Raw genomic sequence first — 21,130 nt, forward strand, 5'->3', positions numbered from 1 at the left:
TGCGATAACTCTCCGCCAAAGCCAATGTCTGTCAATCCCAAACCTCCAGAGCCATTTTCCAATGAGAGCCTTATTGAAAGGCAACAACCTCCTTAACCCTAAGCCTTCACCCCGAATCGGACGGCACACATGCTCCTACCGAACCTGATAATACCCCTCCCCCACCCCCCCACCCCTAAGAAAGTTGCACTGCAATCTCTCAATTCTCTCAACCACTGAAGAAGGAATCTGAAAGAGAGAGATGAAATAAGTAGGGAGGCTAGAAAGGGTGCTTTTAATCAGAGTGACCCGACCACCCTTGGAGAGGTACTGCTGTTTCCAACTCGCCAACCTCCTCTCGAATCTGTCCACAATCGGATCCCAGCTCCCCACACATCTTGAAGGGGCTCTCTAAGGCAACCCTGAGACTAATAATTCTAATCAAAAAGATGAAGTGGCTTTAATACGTTATTCACAACAATCGGATTTTCATCGAAACATAATCAAAGGTTCTATGTGCGCTCAAAGACGTAAAATAGTTATTGAGGAACTGTTTCAAGCAAATATGCATTCCCCCCTTTTTTTGGACAGAATAGACAAATCCCTCCATTTTTCTTTTGATGTCTTTAGACTAATGAAACTAATTTTTAAAAATGGGATGGGAAAAAAAGAAGAATTCAAAATTTTAGATAATACAGAAGAACCAATAAAAGAAAGGGAAAAAAAGAAGAGAATAAACGAAAGGAGAAAACGCGGATAGAAATAGCAGAAGCCTGGGATACCATTCCGCTTGCTCAAGTAATAAGAGGTTCCATGTTAGTAACTCAATTAGTTTTTAGAAAATATATTATATTACCTTCATTGACAAATAGCTAAAAATATTGGTCATATGTTATTATTGCAATTTCCCGAGTGGTCTGAGGATTTAAAAGAATAGGCTGGAGAAATGCATGTTAAATGCACCTATAACGGTGTTCAATTATCAGAAACAGAATTTCCGAAAAAGTGGTTACTAGATGGTATTTAAATAAAAATCTTATTTCCTTTCTGTCTAAAACCTCGGCACAAATCAAAGCTACGACCATTCCATAAAGATCAAATGAAAAAGAAAGGAAAAGTACAAAAAGCCGATTTTTGTTTTTTAACAGTTTGGGGAATGGAAACCAACCTTCCTTTTGGTTTTCCTCGAAAACAAAATTGGGCAATTGAAGAATAAGTCCTTTATAGTTCTAAGAGTTCTAAAAGAAAGAATCAATTATTTCTAAGGGTTTTAAACAAAACAAGAAAATGGGTTATCAAAAGCATTCTATTTATAAAAAGAATACTAAAAGAACTTTCAAAAGTAAATTTAATTATATTATTTAGATTGAAAGAAGTAGATGAGTCGAGTGAAACTAAAAAAGAAAAAGATTCTACAATCAACGATCGGACAATTCATGAATCGTTTAGTCAAATTCGATCTACGAATTGGACATATTCTTCACTAACAGAAAAAGAAAACGAAAGATCTAACTGATAGAATAAGCACAATAAGAAATCAAATAGAAAGAATTACAAAAGAGAAAAAAACAGAAACTCCAGGAATAAATATTAGTCCTAACAAAACAAGTTATAATGTTAAAAGATTAGAATCACCAAAAACTATTTGGCAAATTTTAAAAAGAAGAAACGTTCGATTAATCCGTAAATTACATTATTTTATAAAAAAAATTCATTGAAAAGATATACATGGATATCTTTCTATATATCATTAATATTCCCAGAATCAATACACAACTATTTCTTACATCATCAACAAACAAAATTATTGATAAATGCATTTACAATAATGAAACAAATCAAGAAAGAATTGCTAAAAGAAATAAAAATACAATTCACTTCATTTCCACTATAAAAAAAGTCACTTTATAATATTAGTAATAATAATAAAAATTCACAGATTTTTTTTGACTTATCCTCCTTGTCACAAGCATATGTATTTTACAAATTATCCCAAACCCAAGTTATTAACTTGTATAAATTAAGATATGTTCTTCAATATCACGAAACATCTTTTTTTCTTAAGAATACAATAAAGGACTATTTTGGAACACAAGGTATATTTCATTTCAAATTAAGCCATAAGATACTTCGGAATTCTGGAATGAATCAACGGAAAATTTGGTTAAGAGGTCATTATCAAATACGATTTCTCTCAGATTAAATGGTCTAGATTAATACCACAAAAATGGCGAAATAGAGTCAATCAACGTCGTACGGCTCAAACTAAAGATTTAAACAAATGGGATTCATATGAAAAAGACCAACTAATTCATTACAAAAAAACAAAAAATTATGAAATATATTCATTGTTGAATGAAAAAGAAAATTTTCAAAAAAACTATAGATATGATCTTTTATCATATAAATCTATTAATTATGAAAATAAGAGGAACTCATATCTTTATGGATCTCAGTTCAAAGCAATTAAGAACCAAGAAATTTCTTATAATTACAATACATATAAACACAAATTATTTGATATGCCAGAGATTACCACTATCAATAATTATCTAAGAGAAGGTGATATTGGGTATATGGGAAAAAATCCGGATAGAAAATATTTTGATTGGAAAATTATAAATTTTTGTCCTAGAAAAAAAGTCAATATTGAAGCATGGATCGAGATCAATACCAACAGCAATAAAAATACTAAGACCGGCACTAATAATTATCAAATAATTCATTAAAGTGATAAGAAATATCTTTTTTATCTTCCGATTCATCAAGATCCGGAAAGCAATCCACCCAACCAAAACAAAATGTTTTTGGATTGGATGGGAATGAATGAAGAAATACTAAATCGTCCCATATTGAATCTGGAATTTTGGTTCTTCCCAGAATTTTTGTTACTTTATAATATATACAAAATAAAACCATGGGTTATAGCAAGCAAATTGCTTCTTTTAAACTTAACTATAAATGACAATTTGAGTGAAAATAAAAACATCAACGGAAAGCAACAAAGGAATCTTTTTATACCATCGAATAAAAAACAATCTTTTGAATTAAAGATAAAGAATATAAATCAAGCAGAAAAAGAAAAAGAACCCACAGGCCAAGGAGATCTTGGATCAAATGCACAAAACAAAAAATATCTCGGGTCCCCTCTCTCACACCAACAAAACGATATTGAAGAAGAGTATCCAGAATCAAATATGATAAAACATACAAATAAAAAACAATACAAGAATAACACAGAAGTAGAACTCCATTTCTTCCTGAACAAGTATTTGCTTTTTTAATTGAGATGGAATGATACTTTGAATCAAAGAACGATCAATAATGTCAAAGTATATTGTGTCCTGCTTAGACTGAGAAATCCAAAAGAAATTGCTATATTCTCGATTCAAAGGAGAGAAATGGGTCAGGATATAATGCTGATTCAAAAGAATTTAACTCTTACAGAATTGATGAAAAAAGAACAAAACTATCGAACCCGTTCGTCTGTTTTTAAAAAACGACGGACAATTTATTATGTATCAAACCCTCGGTATTTCATTGGTTCATAAGAACAAAACTATCGGTATTTCATTGGTTCACTCAAACATAAACTTGCAATTTTCTCTCTATAACTTTTGCTCTCCCTTCACGTAATTTTCAAGTTCATCTTCACACCCCTCTTTCTTTCTCTCTCTACATGATGTTTCTCTCTCTGCATGATTGTTCACCTCTTTTTCTCTCTCTAAAGCTTCTGCTCCCTACCCACTTAATTTTCAATTTCCTCCATCCCCTCTCTCTAATAATTTGTAATTCTCTCTCTCAAGATCCCCTCTCTCTCTCTTTTTCTCTCTCCCTCACTCTATATATCTCTCTCTCTCTCTGAGAAGCTCCTCTCTCTCACTCACCCCCTCTCTCTATAAAATTCTCATACAGTAATTATAGAGAGAAACACAATCAAAACAAAATAGCCAGCAAACTCTAAATACACGGTGCAAAGTTCTTTTTGAGATGACTAATAAGCTCATTCAAAACTAATGCAAAATAAAGGACTCAGTGTGGAACATTTTTCTTATCAGGTTAATACATCTATTTATCGACCTTATCCAAAAATAAAATAAAAATTTGATATTTCTCGTATTTGAACCTCCATCTCCTTAGGACCATATCATATGCATGTGTATTTTTTTTTTTTTTTCACAGTTGACCATATCACGTGTTCTTTGAGCCAACAAATACCATTTTCATGTCTTTTTTCTTATATTTTTCATTGATATCCAAGTGAGAAAATAGATTCAATCACATCCCAGGCATAAAATTAATGTAATTTTCTGTCTAAACACTTCCAAACTTCAATAGAAATTCAATCATATACTTGAATATATATATATATATATATATATATATATATATATATAATTGAATCCGATCTCATCCTACATCCTTCCTATTACAATTTTCTCACAGCGTGTTTACTTCCACTTACCATGCTTTATCCCAAAAGAATATACATAGTTTAAAAAAACAATTAAATGCGTATATTCATAAATTATTGGGTTTGAAATGAACTGATCCGTTTTTTAACAAACAAGACATTTGTGTATATAAATAAAAAAATAAAAAAAAATAAAAAAAAGTCATCAAGTTAGATGCGGGTTGACTAATCCAATTAATACCCAGCCCGCTTATGACCCGCCCCAAGCGGTCACTAACTGATTAATGACGCATTACTGACCCGCTCAATTGCCACCCCTAGTCTAAATCAACACTTTTAGGTAGAGGTTGTAAACACTGCTTGTCATACCTACATAGAATTTATTTGAGGCCTAACAGTAATAAGACACCCTATGAATTATAGTTTAATAAAAGCCTAATCTAAAATATCTTACAACAATGTATCTTAATGGATAGAGAGGATCTAGGTAAGTTTGATTCTAGTAGTAATTAAGGATACATTTTAGGTAATGCTTCAAACAGTAGAGCATCTGAGAACCAGAAAAGTAATGAGTTGATCAATTTCAAATTTGATGATGACTATGTTGGTAAAACTATTGATAATGATGATGACATTGAAGTACTGACTCCACCTAAAGAGCCAGAGGAAAGACCTAATGCCTCAAACGATGTAATTGGGATTTTGAGTCTTTTTTTTTTTTTTTTTTTTTTTTTTGTGATAAGTAAAGATTGTATAAAAGCTATACAATGCCAAATACGCCTCTAAACCCTCAAAGAATCCATAAAATCAACAAGTTTCTTTGTTTTCCCTCGAGGGTAATATCTTACTCTTAAGCAAAGAAACAAAGTAGGACAAGTTAGTTGGTTAAGTTTAAAATCTAAACACAAATTGAGTCTTTGTTTTAAATTTGCTACACATCAAGAGTGTTGGCAGATTTTTCTTTAACAAAGTAGTTATTTGTCAGTCTATATTTCTTTTTCTTTTCCTCATTTCAACTTTCTCATCAAAAGGGCATCTAATGCTGTTAGGCTATATACAAACTGAGCCTACATTATAGATCGAGCAATGAATAACTTATCTATATTCCACAAATTATACTAAAATGATCCAAATTAATTTATGTTCCACAAATAGGCATTACACTAGACACATGTAAATTACTTCACATACATCACCAGCACCAATTTAAGGATCCCACAATCCCAAAACTAATTTAAGGACAATAAATAGACTTAGAATTACACTCACCCCTTTCAGTTGACCGAACATACTCAAACACCAAGTCTTTTTCTGATTGGGCCAATGCATATAACCACGAGTACACCTTCCCTTCTTCTTCAGTACGTGAACCCCCATCAATTTTATCTACAAATTTGGAAGAGACAACACAAACCCATCATAAATTCAACTCAAAAAAAGATCAAAATACAAATAAAATAAATAAATAAATCAAACAAATTAAATCGGAGGAAGTTTGAAGCTTACTTCCTGACATGAACCGCCGTAAGAGGCCAAACACCGAACTTCTGAATCCATTTTGTTGGATGGTGGGTGTACTGACGAGATTTTCAAGAACAGAGTTGGAAGATGCAGGGTTCTTGGTGAAAAAATTGGGTCTCCCCATAAGTATAGATGGATGGTTGAAGAGAAATGAGTAGATTCATATATGGCAGAGAATGTGAAATAGTAAGGCAAACGCACAGAGACAGCATTGGTGGGGGTTGAAGATTTCAAGAGAAGGTGATGATGAGTTTATTTAATCTTTTCCTGAGTGTGTCTCTCTGTCTCTTTCAGTCTCTCTCTCTCTTTTTCCAAGTCTCAACAACCAAGTTTCGTATGACGGTTAGTTGATGCTCTAAAATGCAAAACCGTTTTGTTGTCACTTACTCGTGTAGGTGGGAACTATTTGTTTGGTTCAAATGTATCTTTGTTGTACATCATCCAACCCTATCAGGAGGAACAGCCTCCTCCTGGTCTATTCATTTTTAACGGGTTAACCCGGTTCAAAAAGAAAACCCATTTGAGAAAAAATCTGAAATCGTCCCTCTATTTTGAAACCCTAATCAATCTACATCTTTCTATTACCGTCTATGAAACCACACAACCAACAAACGCCATAAATTTCGATCACCCCCAAAAAACACAGAAACCGAATCCCTGTAACAAGAAGCTAGTGCTCGAAATCGCGAAGCCCTCGGATCGTAGCTGACGACGGGGAGAGATAGCGGGAGCTGGTGGAGACGGCGAGAAAAGGACGGAGGCGGAGGAGATTGGAAGTAGAGAGAGAAAGAGAGGAGTAGGAGCGAGAGAGCACCGAAGTGATTGTTCATCTTTATCATTTTACGGCTCCTCATCTGCAATTATCTCTTTCCCTCGTCCTTTTTGTTTTTTAGTTAGCAAAGGACGAATTCCTCTCTGCTTGTGGGAAGTGACGAGTTGTCAATTTTGGGTTTCGCTCTGCAAAACCCTAAAACCTATCAGTCGGGTTGACCCGCAAATCAGGTTCCTAAAGATTTTCTTTTTAAGCCTTATAACAGTAATTAGGACTCGCTCTGTCCAAATAATAAGAATAATAATAAAATACTCCGTAAAAAATTAATGAGAACCGTGACTCAGTTCTCAAAAACATGACTTGGTAGGACATTAATGCACAAATTATAATAAATAAAAAGAATATTTCAAAATAAAAGTATACTATATAGTATAATTTGGTCACATAAAGTTTAAAGAAAGAACATGTACAAGTATGATTGATTGGAGCAATTTGTTGAATTAAAATAATATTTTAATTCTATAATTTTCATATAATTATCTTTTAAATAATTTAGTACATTGATAACATGAGAGAGAGTTCATAACAATTGTCAGTAGAAAAGTTTTTATCAAATAGATATCGTAGGCTCATTGGAGCATTACTGTTTCGTTGTTTTAGTTATTCTGAAGTAGGTTAAAATTCGTTAACTAGTCTGGATTGTGTTTGACAAAAGTATAAATAAATTGGACTATTATTATTATTTTTTTATAGTATTAGTTTACCTGTCTCGTTAATATTACAATGCATCAATTGAATTTTTAAGAAGGAATGTGATTTTAGTTGAATATTATACTTAGTGATAGTGCAAGATATATCATTAAAATAATGATTTAAGGATCAAATTCGGTAGTCATTTAATTTAATTAATCTAAGTAAGGTGGTGGACTCTATTACATAATGTAATCATGATTTTGTGGAATCCACCACCTCTCATACATAAATTAATTTGATCCTTAAATCATTACTTGTTAGTGAATCATAAAATAATTTAAGAAAAAAAAAAAAAATTGAAAGGTTAGGTTCTATAAAATATATATATATATATATATATAACTTGTGAATTTATGAAATGAATTTATTTTAAATTTTTGGAATGTCCCCAAGTGTGAAGAATTAAAAATTATACATATATTTTCTTTTTCTTTTTCTTTTTGTGCTTTAAAAAAAAAAAAAAAAAAAAAAAGGTGAGAACTTTACCTTTTCTGACTTGAACCTAAGTTAGTTACCTAACAGTCCATCTCTAGTATATAGTATCTCTCTCTCTCTCTCTTACAGTCACTTGACGTGGACAAATGTTGGTGGTACACAACAATGGCAAAGGAGTGGGGGTTAAAGGGTCCCCACGTAATTTTTAAAAGATTTGGGGTTCTTTTATGTTTTCACGTAACTAATTGTGACTTAGCAGAAGGACGGCAAAAAAGAATTAGGAATATAGTGACTGAAAAAGGAAAATTATCTTTTTATAATGACTCCACCATTTAAAAGAGGGCTCCCATCCATTAAACAAAAATAAATATATTCAGCTACAAAGTTTGGCTAGAATTTAAAACTGGTGTTCTGTAATCCATGGTCCACATTAATCACTCACACGAGTGATGAGTATTTCCATGATGTATTGTAGTCATGGTACACAACTTTTTATGCAGTTGTGGGAAGACTGAGTACTCTCTCTCTCTCTCACACACACACACACACACACGATACTTCATAGAGATTGTCCGATTTCATTCTATTCCGATTTGATTTTTCTACTCATTCCAAGATATATGTAGGGTGTGACTATATGATTGGCTTTGTCTCAACCATAAACGACAGATTGATGGGCGTGTGCATTATAATTTCACATACGTGCGTCACACATCAGCATATATATTCGGAGTGCATATATATATATATACACACACACTAAGCCATGTCGTTCACTTCTACAGCTCATGCCCAAACACCCGCCCATCTAAAGCAAGCCACTCAACCCACCGAAAAGGCAGCACTCACTTAAATGGGCTCTAACTTATAGTAATGATGGTCAACAAGAAAATCATCCGTGCATTATGTATAGTGATTAATTATTAGATGTAAAAATGATAGTCATTAAAGAAAACATAGCAGTCATATTAATCAACGACCATTATGTATAGTGTAAATGAAGTTTTTGTTATTTCTGTATATATATTAATATATATATATATATATATGTATTTATATATACATTTTTAACAGATGTATGTATTTATTAAAGAGACAATGATTAGATAAAATCTGTAGGCGCACATTGAACAGCAGGTCAAGTAAGATATCCATATAGTTGGTGGTTTTGTAGGTTAAGACCATTAATCTTAAATTGAAATGGTTGTAATACATCCATATGATATGGCCACTAATATCGTGTCTCATGTTTTTATTCAATAATGTCTGTCTTGTCTGCCAATAAATCAGACAAACTAATTTAAGAAAAATAGATTACCAACACTAATAATATATGATTCATTACTTTATGACCTGGATTCTATTGTTCGATGTTAATAATAACAATAGTGATAGCAAGAACAAGAACAGCATCATCAACAACAATAACAATTAATCAGGTTTGTAAGTAGAGGTTGACACAATATCACATTGGAATTATCTAATTTTCTTAACTGTCAAAGTCTCTATCAAGTTTAATTCAACCCATATATTATATATATGTAAAATCGCATGAATCTTAACACTGTCAACATACTATCCTAAACCAACATATACAAAAGAACAGTTCATCCCAAACATCTGATCCGATTGACTTGAATAATAAGTATTTCTTTTTTTTCTTTTTCTAGGGACAATTTTCCTTCAGGAACCCTTATATATACATATGGATATGATCATCTCTAACCTAGCTTGGCAACTTAATTTGTGGCACAACCAAAAAAAAAAATGACAGTACTCCACTGTTATAATATAAGCAGTAGCCGGCCTTCACTAGACTTGGAACCAAAAAACTCCATGGATATATGAAGTGAATTAAGGCCTAACACCGCGAGCGAATAAAGAAAATACTTAGCTGCTGACTGATACTACCATCTGGATCGATCAAATGGAATGACTCAGACTCAGATGAACCATGAACTCTCTCAAAGTTTCCCCTTAGGTACATCATATTCTCCTCACAATTGATCAGTTCCTCACCACTTATAATGCCTGCACCCACGACAACTGACTCCAAATGCTTCAATACTTCCATGTCGGCCTTTGAAGGCCGACGCTTCACAGCAAACCCTACCTTCCTTCCATTACAATACATAGTCCATACTGGCATAGACAAAAGAGAGTAAGAATTTACATCATTTTCTATTGCAGTGCAGTCGAGTGCTATACGAAGAATTCCACCTCTCATTTCCCTAGCAAGAATGTTTGTAGGTACTGCAAGTTCAAGAAGGAGAAGAGGGTTGGTGAAGTTATTGTTTGTTTGGATACATAGGCTAACTTTTCCATGGCGAAAGCCGAATATGGTACCAGTGATGAGAGTGGAAGATATGCGAGAGGGTTGTGGAGAATAATAGTAGGTGGTGGGAAGAATGTAATTTTCTTCTTTGATTTCATGTTGTTCTATTTTGGTGCAGTTGCAGCTTGGAATGAGAAGCTCCGCGAGGGAGCGGAGAAGCCTCCACGACCGGACTTGTTTCTGGCAGTCGACGGTGGCAACGCTTCCAGCCATGCTGGTGGCGCCGACTGTGCAGGGATACATGTGATCGATGGAGAGGCTTGTCGAGTTGTTGCACATGGTGTAGGGTTTATATAGGAAATGTTTGGAAAATTATCCTTGTAAAAAGGTAGTTAGGTTTCATGGAAAATCTAATAAGAACTCATGAGTCGTGGAAGCATTCTATATTTAAAAGAAATTTTAATTTAACTATAGTATATTTCTTTACTGACAAAAAGACCCATTCTTTTAATTTTATGATTCTACAAAAAATAATAATAATAATATTGGTTGGATATAGGAACTGCAACCACAACTTGTAGTTCCTTCATAATTATCACTCGTATTTTTTTTTATTAAAAATAAAAAAAAAATTTCTCCGTACAATTAAACTTCTGAGCCAATTAATCGAGTCATGTTGAGTTGAATCAATCAGAATTAGTAATACATACACCTTTCTTTTTTCAGCTAATTCTTGGATGGTTTTTATACATGTATTTATAAATATGAGTGATGGAATACCATCACTAATGATTGGTGGAATATGTCACATGTATTTCCATTTTGCTATATCAACTCAGTGTGTGTCACTAACCCTTTATAGCAGCAGCCAATTTTCAAGCCTTATGTGAGAATTGTGAGCCTCTTGTGTGCTTCATTGTGTGTGTGTGTCTCGAGAGCCAAGTATGAACAAGGGTTTCTGTTGGTCCCATCTTTAAATTAGGGTTTTCCCTTTTAAATGTCAAAAAGCTGTCACAGATCCATTTCTATGAGTATCAAGTGATCCTGGTATACTCAGTGCATTACAAGGGTAGCATTGTCATTTTACATCCATGAGATATCAATAGAGATAGCTTGAGGAAACTACATTGTGTTGACAGTGCTCATGACAAGCCAATTAGGGTTTACAGGTTCTGGTTCAGATGGTGATATTTGGCTGTGGAGTCATTCAGGTGCAATTGAGTCTTTTCACACATGTATTCTATCATTATACATTTGTTTGGGATACTGCATTGTATTGAATTGCACGGAATCTAAATTTGATTGACTATACACTGCTGCAACCATAGTGTTCTATATATATTGATAAGTGTCCTTCACAAGGGTATTTTGGTTACTACAGTGATGAACAATTGTGTAACACGTGTCTTGTTGTCCTAGTGTGAGAAAAAGAGGCTTGTTTTGCATTTCTTAGTGGTTAATCTTGATATATATTGTTGTCATATACAATATACAACCTGTCAAAAGGCAAAGTGGGGCAGGGGCATTGTGATCCTTTGCTTAAGGAATGTCAAGACATTCTCTAGCCAGTGTGTGTGTGTGTGTGTGTGTGTGTGTGTGTGTGGATATATATTAGATATTACAATTGAAATGCCTGATTGTGAATGAAACAAATGACCTCTGGGTATGGTGCTTTCTAGAGGAAACTATGCTTATAATAATATTGGAGAGTACGTGGTAGCTTTATGTGCACTCAATTAACAATAAATCTCTAGGATAATATAATATTGGGATTAACATACCGTACAATCATGATCGGACATCTTCTAATCATTAGACTCTTGGGGAAATTCTGTGCCATACAAATCAATTTTACAACCGTTCGACTGCTTATTTTATACAATGATCTATGTGACCTAGCTTTCTCTAGTAGTATCTTTTGTATAATTATATAATGATATAGAGAGAGATTTATTTGAACTTTTGTTCTACTATATATATATATATATGGACTTTGAGAGGAAAGTGATGAACAAGCAGATAAAATTTAACAGAGTTTGTTTCTGCTTTCTAGTCTGGTTTCTCCACTTATGTCGTTTGGGTTTCCTTTTCCTTTTGTTGTCTACTTTCCTAGAAAATGACATGTAGCTAGGGGAACTATTTTTATGGTTAATAAAGTCCTTAAAATCATGTTTGTTTTCGGTGATATAAACTGTAATATATATTAGGATTGTCAAGCAAACTCAAATTAAAATTAGTTTTTAGTTAATTTTCAAGTTTTGATATAAATTAATGAGGAAATGTTAAGAACTACTTTTAGACTTGTTTCAAGTACTGATTGAGATAAACACGAAATTTACATAGATATATGTTCTAATAATAATTTGAACCATATTGTTTGATTTACAATTTTAGTGTAAAAGATCATGAGCATCGATCTCCTACTATTTAAAAAAAAAAAAAAAAAAAAAAAAAAAAAAAAAAAAAAAATTGGTTACCATATAATTGTGCTGTTTATGTAACTAGTGCTAATAACCTCAATAATTAACTATTACAAGTAATAGTATTTTATGTATGCATTCAATTATGGGTAACACGTGTCCATCAATGGTTGGTGTTCACTCTTATATAGAAAATTGCCAAAGTTGGTACTTTTCCTTGTGCAACTTTATATCATGAAAAATTAACAGAAAAAAGAAATATATATATATATAAATAATGGAAGTAAAATTGTTTTTGGCGCCTGTTATGGGTTGGAGAGGTAGAGAATCTGAAACATAACATGGTGTGCCATCTAGGTGTCTGGGTCCGTGCTGTCAAAGCCACGACATTTTTGTTGTTTGAATCTGACCTACAAAATATATGATTTGGATACCAGTGTTGATACAGAGAGCATAGCCAATTGTAAAGCATTTAAGATAAAGATAAACTGTACTTATATATGATCAAATTAAAATAGTTTTGAGTCTTTCAGCTCCAACTGATTATCATGTTGTGTTTAGAGTGCGGAATCAATTTTTATTGACGTAAAATATTTTTTTCAAAAAAGATTTTTTTTTTTGACAAAAGTTTATATCGAGGTAATCTGACAGAGGTCGAGTCCATCAAACGTGTGTAAGTTATTTTTGTTAAATTTTAATAATTTTTTCTCCGTAAAAATTTTACAACAACCAAATACTAAAAAATAAAAAATATATATTTTCTCAAAAATATTTTACATGAGATTTAAATTTTCTTCCAAACTTTATGTATTGGTCCTAAAAGTTGGATTGATTGGGCTCTACCTTAAACAAGTACAAAGTAAACAAGATGGATGATCAGGACTCAGTATTGGGCTGAATGAGATTGGCAATGGACTGATTCCGGCCCACTTCCCTCAAGTTTGGGCTTCCATATATAATTACAGCATGTTTATACAATTACATTTCTGTGTAATTTTGTTTCAATTTGTTATTGCATTTAGTTGAAAAAAACTGAAAAATAACTCTCTCCATCCCATTCTTTTATCAGTACTCATATTAAGAAAACATTTTTTTTTCTTTTTTTTCTTTTTTTATGACAAAAATATTAAAAGTTAGTGGTTGGTGAGAAAGACTTTCACAAAAATACCCAGTTACGGATGTTATGGGATCAACCCACTATTTTAAACTAAAGTTTTTATCACATTATGCAATGTTAAGTCTGACATTCTCCAAATTATTTTATCTATTAACAATTTACAAATTACAAGAGCGAGGTATTATATTCTACTGCCATCTACGCTGATTGACTTTTAAGAAACCCTACACACAAGTATTTTAGTTTAATGACATTATGACTGTGTGCATACGGCATAGAATGATATAACAAAAAAAATGATAAGTCTTACCACATAAGCATTACATATTTCTATCATACGCAGGCTGATTGACGTCAAGTGGGTATTATGTTTTACATAATAAATTTAAATTTGAAATCCCACTTGACAATGCTTTAACGAACAAAAATTACAGTACGTCTTCAAGTAGAAAGCATATTAAATTTAGTGTAATTTTAAAATTTTAAAACCAATCATTTTTCAGGTAGATCATTGTAACACCAGTCATATTTAATACTTGAACCATTGTCAAGTGGTTCCTTTGTTCAACAAACAAAATCGTTCAAGTATTATTATTTTACAACCAATCCTATTTAATACTTGAATGAACCATGTTTTTATAATTATACATAAGAAAAATAATTAAATAGTATGCTTTCGAAATTTCACAAATTCCAATGCTGTTTTGTTCCAAACTTCCAAACAATAAAAATCACAATTAATTTTTTTTTTTGTTCCAATTTAAATTTGAAATCCCATAACATTCCCTCATTCTAGACACAATGTAAAATTCCAATATTTCATATAATTAATGTGACGCCCAAAATTCCAATATTTCATATAATTAATGTGACGCCCAAAATTCCATGCATTAATCAAGAAGACTAAAATCCAACCCAACCTAATACAAAGTCCGAGATGCGGAAGCGAAAACAAAGAAAGATGTCACTAGAGGTAAACACCACCTCTAAGACAATAGAATAACCTCATAAGAAATCACAAGACTCAACTCAAAGGCAAATGTGAAAGTTAAGGTCAAAACAGACATAATTTGATATCTAAGGGTAAAATAGTCATTTCACAAATGAGAAGAGATATTTTACTCTAAACAAGTCAAAAGAGGTCCATTCAATCCATTCTAATCGTTTCATAATATCTTAAAAGGTTCTAAAGACTTTGGTCATAGTTTCCCACAAATACCTCTTCTCGGTTAAAGTGAATTCCTGACACTATCTCACTAAAATATAAATATATCACAGTGGATTGGAATCTGAGAATCAAGTTGGTACTATTGGAAATATGACAAAATATTCTTGAATTTGGGCTCAAGAATGACTTAATTTGGATTTAAAATGAGCAAACTATGACTGTTGCAAGTTCGGGTGACAAATTTGCCCAAGGCATGAACAGTTAGATGATCAGTCGTAGGTATGGATGATCGGTCGTTAGGAAGCCAAGATTCTGCCCGAAAAAATGAAAGTGAGCATCATAAATTGAATCCCGAAGTCCCGATCAAATGTGGGGTGCCCAAATGCACCCAAATGACTCCGAAATGCTCCAGAATGGTCACTTTGGTTGCAAGAAGATATGAATGAGTTAGGGGATCATCCTAAGGTTTCAACCTTGCCCAAAATTTTTCCCTAAAACTCATAAAAATATAAACCATGGCATGAATATGATGAATCCTAAATATATGGCTACTCCACATTAATCCACTGAGAACTACCCTAGTGACCACTATATATTGGGGAGCCCGAGCTCACCCGTAAGAACCAAACCCTCATATTCTCAAAATAACATTGTCCCAAGTATCTCCCAAAAATCAACAATCATTTCCCCAATGTATCATATATAATTCAATTCAAATTATGCATTCCACCAACACCAATGTATCAATTCACACAATCATAGCATAAGGTCCTCAACATTAAGTCATGACATAAATATAGCTATGATAACATACATTAGAATTGTCAATGCTCAAGCAACAAGTATATCATCATGCTAGCAACATTTCTTGCAAATATTCTAGCAACCTATTACATATAACCACCAATTTAAATCCTTGAACCAAGATTCAATTCCACACAACTATCAATATGCTAAATACATAACGTATAGCAATTTACATACACGAGATCAATATAAGGGCAACTACATAAACTTATCAGAATAGCCAATTTAAAGTATTCCATTACACTACTTAGACAATTAAACCACAAGACTACATACTCATACTTACAACTTTATATGAGCCAAGGTTAAAAGTGAAAATAAACAAAACTTTCCATAACTCACACACAAGCATAGCATATGAAATCCTCAAATAAAACACAAGGAAACACCAAGGTTACAATTATACTACACCACCTACTTCATTCTAAAAGAGCAACCTAGAGAATCCAAAAGAAAGTGTCACAAAGCCAAAGCCAAAGCCAAGAAAATGGTTATGTTGCCAATGGTGTCCCTAAACTTTTTTCCTTCTACGATGTGTCCAAATGGTGTAAGGAAAGTGGAAGAAATGAAGGTTAAGATGGAGCTTTAATGGAGTTTACAAGAGGAAGCAAGGAAGAAGAAATAGATTAGGAGAAAAAGTGGTATATGTAATATGATATACATCACAAACACATACCTAAGCAGTACTCTCTCACACATATCTCCATCCTCTACTTGTCCACCATCTAGCTCTCTATATGCCACCAACCACACTTCAACACATGGCCCAATCAACACATGACATTTGTCCTAACTTTTCCTGTTTGCACAAAAGTCTCTCCAAGTTTCAAAAGATAATTGCACTCGTGCCCCAAATGAAAATATCTTCAAAGATATTCATATAAAGATCCAAAAAAATGAAAATGTCCTAAAAACATAATCGCATAAATACCCCACATAATACAAATTAAAAAGCATACAAGTGCTATGCAATTATATCATGTTACGAGGGCTGTTGAGGCTGAAATTCGCGCAGTCCGATATGATACCGTTTTCCTGCAAGGAAGAGAGGAGAAGATCGATGAACCTTGACGGCAACGGTGTGGTGCCTGCCAAGAGCTCTCCGACGATCAAATTAGTCACGGAGGTCTAAAAAGAAGGCAGGGATTAATAATAGTTTTTACGTCGTACCTTCTTTATGGCTTGATGCCCTATTTATGGCTGTCGATTGGAATCAAAACCGTTCCGCTGATATCGATGGTTGACCTTATCTTTCGCTTGTGCAAAATCATAAGAGATTTATTACCAGATTTGTCGGGATATGATTTAATCCTTTTGACCTCCTCTAGTTATAGTAGGATTATTCTTACTTGTTGAACCACGTCAGATTTGATTTCATTATCCTTGATAATGAAATCTAATCAATCTTATCGAGGGTAGGATAGGTTTATATTTTTCCCTATCAGTTGCCCCCCATTCCTAAGCTTGCACGTCTAGCTTTGGGAATGTAATAAATAATAATAATACTTTTTCTTTTCTCAACCCCGGTGAACAGTACCCGCGGGTACTATTCCCGGGGGTACTATTCACATAAATAGTAACTTAGGGAATTTTTTTTTTTTTTTAATACCCCTGTGAACAGTACCCGCGGGTACTATTCACATAAATAGTAACTTAGGGATTTTTTTTTTTTCACCCGAGGGAACAGACCCTCGGGTACTGTGCATGAACAGTACCCCGCGGGTACTGTTCATGAATAGTAATAATAATTTTTTTTTTTTTTTTTTTTTACACCCGAGGGAACAGTACTTTTCCTTTTATAAGGGAATAAATTATACGAGTTTCGTCCCTTTAGTAAGGGAATTGAAATTTACGAGTTAATAAAGGATTTTTATTTACTATCCCTTATTGTAAGGGGATATTAATTATGGGATTCATCCAACCCAGGTCATTGTAGTCCAGGACATTCATTTATTATCCTTATATTACAGGAATATGGATTACGGGATTCATTTAACCCGGGTCCTGATAATACAAGATACTTATCCCCTATAGTCCAGGGATATGGATGACGGGATTCATTCAACCCGGGTCCTTGTAATACAAGACACTCATTTACTATTCCCTTTTAGTACGGGGATACGAATTACGGGATTCATTCAGCCCGGGTCCTTGTAATACAGGACACTCATTTACTATCCCTTATAGTACGGGGATACGGATTACGGGATTCATTTAGCACGGGTCCTTGTAATACATGACACTCATTTACTATCCCTTATAATACGGGGACACTGCACGTATAAACTAAAAGGAATTTTATTAAAGACCATCATTATTAAAAACAAAATAACACGTGATGGAGCTACCCTCCATTTAAACTGATTAACTAAGATGCCCCCAGTCTTTATTGTGAATGACTTGATAAGGCTAATTCCAGCCGCGAGACAATTTCTAGTCGGTATACTCATCTGAGTCATTCTCATGATATGTGCTGTCACTCTGGCTAAAGAACGATTTCTTATATTTGGTATTATTTTCATCCCTGACGAGAGGGGCTGGCCTCTTCTTGTCCTCTCCTTCCTTTCGTGCACTCATGGTGTCTTCAGCGTTGATGTGTTTTTGCGCTCTGACTAGCAACTCTATCATACTGGTGGGAGGTTCTTTTGATAAGGAGAACAAGAATCTGGAGGTTTGGAGTCCTCCTATGAAAGCGGTCAAAGCTACCTTGTCGTTCGCCTCTTCTACCTGCAACATCTCTGCGTTGAATCGGGTGATATATTCCCGAATCGACTCTTCCTTTTGTTGCTCCACAGTAAACAGGTAGGTAGCCGGCCTCCTATGCCTCTGACCTGCAATGAAGTGGCTCACAAACTGCTTACTCAATTCTTCGAAGGTGTTGATGGTTCCTGGCTTCAACTTGTTGAACCAAACTCTCGTTGATCCCTTAAGTGTAGTGGGAAAAGCTCGGCACATGATTTCATCTGGCACAACGTGTAACTGCATAAGAGCTTGAAAAGTTTCTAGGTGATCGAGGGGATCTTTGGTCCCATCGAAGCTTTCGAATGAGAGCATCCTGAACTTGCTAGGTAGTGGACATTTCATAACGGCGGGGCTGAAAGGCAAGTTGGTTCTTTGTACTAGATCGTCTACGGTGGCAGGACCTTTCCCTTTCATAGCCTACATTACATCTTCCATTTTCCCCTTGAGATCCTTGATCTGCAAGTCGAGATGGGTAACTTTCTTTGTCTTTTTCTTAAGACAGAAGGCTATGCTTTCAGGAGGTCGGGAACTCCGTAGGAGAGATAGGTGAACCACCTCTCTATGTCGGGTTCCCACCTGGCTTTGTTCCACTTCAGTCTCATTTTGGGGGGAATGATTATCCTTCTCTTCAAGATTTTCATTACCTCCGTTTGGACCGGAGATATCTTGTCCTGGAAAGTTTTGTTGAGCCGGTGGAACAAGGTGTTGCAAGAGCGTTGCATTTTGTTGGATCAACTGGTTCATACCCTGACTCAAAGTTTGAACCTGTAGTTCCAACGCTGCAAGCCGTGCCTGGTCGTTTGGGACGTCTAGGTTTTCACCCGACTCTACCCTTTGACCAGATCCCTGCGACGGTGTTCCTTCGGTAACCATACCGGACTGCAAACGTATATACCTAACGAGTAATTAATTGATTCAAGGGAATCGTGATTCCCATAGACGGCGCCAACTGTTGAGGCTGAAATTCGCGCAGTCCGATATGATACCGTTTTCCTGCAAGAAAGAGAGGAAAAGATTGATGAACCTTGACGGCACCGGTGTGGTGCCTGCCAAGAGCTCTCCGACGATCAAATTAGTCACGGAGGTCTAAAAAGAAGGTATGGATTAATAATAGTTTTTACGTTATACCTTCTTTAATGGCTTGATGCCCTATTTATGGCTGTCGATTGGAATCAAAACCGTTTCGCTGATATCGATGGTTGACCTTATCTTCCGCTTGTGCAAAATCATAAGAGATTTATTACCAGATTTGTCGGGATATGATTTAATCCTTTTGACCTCCTCTAGTTATAGTAGGATTATTCTTACTTGTTGAACCACGTCAGATTTGATTTCATTATCCTTGATAATGAAATATAATCAATCTTATCGAGGGTAGGATAGGTTTATATTTTTCCCTATCAAGGGCAAAATGTATAAGGATGGAATGAATGAAGTGTCGGAAACTATTCACAAGCACTTAACTCAGGCTTAACCCACATGACTCGAAGACAGAAAAGAAATATAATAAAATAATAAAAATAATAATAATATCGAAAAAGGAAAAGATGACACGGTTATCACACTTACGGTATTTGTATGATTTGAAGAATTTTATTAAACAGAAGTCAAAGAAAAAAAAAAGTTTGAAATTCATTTTTATGTTCAATTGCTTGAAATTAGAATGGAAAAAAAATATAATTAATTAATTAATTTTTAGTGTTTTCTAAAATCTGTTAATTGAAATAAATTTAAAATAAGACCAATTTAAAAAATAGAAGTTAAAATGCTCACACCAAAAGAATTTGCAAAACCCTGGTGTTTTTGTGTCTTTTTTATTTTTTGTAATTGTAGTGAGAAGCAAAGTGCCAGAGACTTGTTCGAGATATTTTTTTTTGGTCCCCGATATCTAAAAATTATTATATGTTCTCACTATCCTTTTACAAACAGGGTTAAATTCCTAGAATTTAAATCTTATTCTCTTTCTTGAATTTTTTTAAATAAAATTTATATTAACAAATAACAATTACGAAGCAAAAGGAAAAAAAAGAAAACTGCACCTATATAGAGATAGTAGGAATTTTTTTAAGCCCCGTTTGTTTGGATGTAAAATATATATATATAACTTTTATTTTTTTGTGTTTGTTTGTCATAAAATATTTACAAAGAAAAAAATATTAAAACTTAACAAAAAGTTATTTTACACGATGAGCTCGACTTCAATCTCGATTTAAACTTTGTCAAATATTAAAATAAAAAAAAATTTATTTTTCAAAATTCTATATTTTTCAAAAAACTATATTTTTTTTTTTAAAAATATTTTAAGTCCGAATATTACTATAAATATAAATATTTTTAAAAAATAATTTTTTATAATTCTCTTAAAATAATTTTCTATTTTGTAATTTCTTTGATAATTATTTCAAATTTATAAACTAAACATAACCATTAATTTTTCCCAAAGCTGCTCCCTCTGGATGCAATCAAAAAGTTAAGAGCTCAAAAGTCAATAAAATAATCACGTTTGATTTTAGGTCAAAAGTCAATAAAATGAACACGTTTCATTAAATATATATCTTTTGTTGCTTTCCTGTCTGCTTTAGATAAGAGTAAGTTAAAAGAAAATTAAAATGTCACTGTTTTACTATATATTTTAATCGAGTAAGTTAGAAGAACTTGGAAAAAAAAAAAAAAAAAAAAAAAAAAAAAAAATCGAACCCCAAGTTACAAACTTGCAATATGAATCAT

General features: G+C 33.5%; 2 protein-coding genes across 2 annotated transcripts in view; both read right to left on the reverse strand.

The window, feature by feature from the left end:
- Positions 1 to 6,291, reverse strand: part of LOC132282788 (uncharacterized) — a 28,314-nt gene extending 22,023 nt beyond the window's left edge. The window contains exons 1-2 of the mRNA XM_059784574.1: positions 5,900 to 6,291; positions 5,663 to 5,779 (exon numbers count right to left, since the gene is read on the reverse strand). Of these exons, the coding sequence (XP_059640557.1) occupies positions 5,663 to 5,779; positions 5,900 to 6,038 (256 nt within the window). The 5' untranslated portion in view covers positions 6,039 to 6,291. The remainder of the gene's footprint in view (positions 1 to 5,662; positions 5,780 to 5,899) is intronic.
- Positions 6,292 to 9,735: 3,444 nt separating this feature from the next.
- On the reverse strand, positions 9,736 to 10,514 carry LOC132282012 (protein MIZU-KUSSEI 1-like). Its single transcript, XM_059783655.1, has one exon. The coding sequence runs from the start codon at positions 10,486 to 10,488 to the stop codon at positions 9,736 to 9,738; it is 753 nt and encodes a 250-aa protein (XP_059639638.1). The 5' UTR covers positions 10,489 to 10,514.
- Between the last annotated feature and the right edge of the window lie 10,616 nt (positions 10,515 to 21,130).

Source organism: Cornus florida, unplaced genomic scaffold, assembly GCF_030987335.1.
Source record: "Cornus florida cultivar Cherokee Brave unplaced genomic scaffold, ASM3098733v1 CherokeeBrave_3.0.0_Hap2_Chr11, whole genome shotgun sequence".
NCBI classification, from domain to species: domain Eukaryota; kingdom Viridiplantae; phylum Streptophyta; class Magnoliopsida; order Cornales; family Cornaceae; genus Cornus; species Cornus florida.

Excerpts from the sequence above, each read along its gene's own strand:
- LOC132282012 (XM_059783655.1), bottom strand. The coding sequence starts at position 10,488 with ATGTGCAACAACTCGACAAGCCTCTCCATCGATCACATGTATCCCTGC.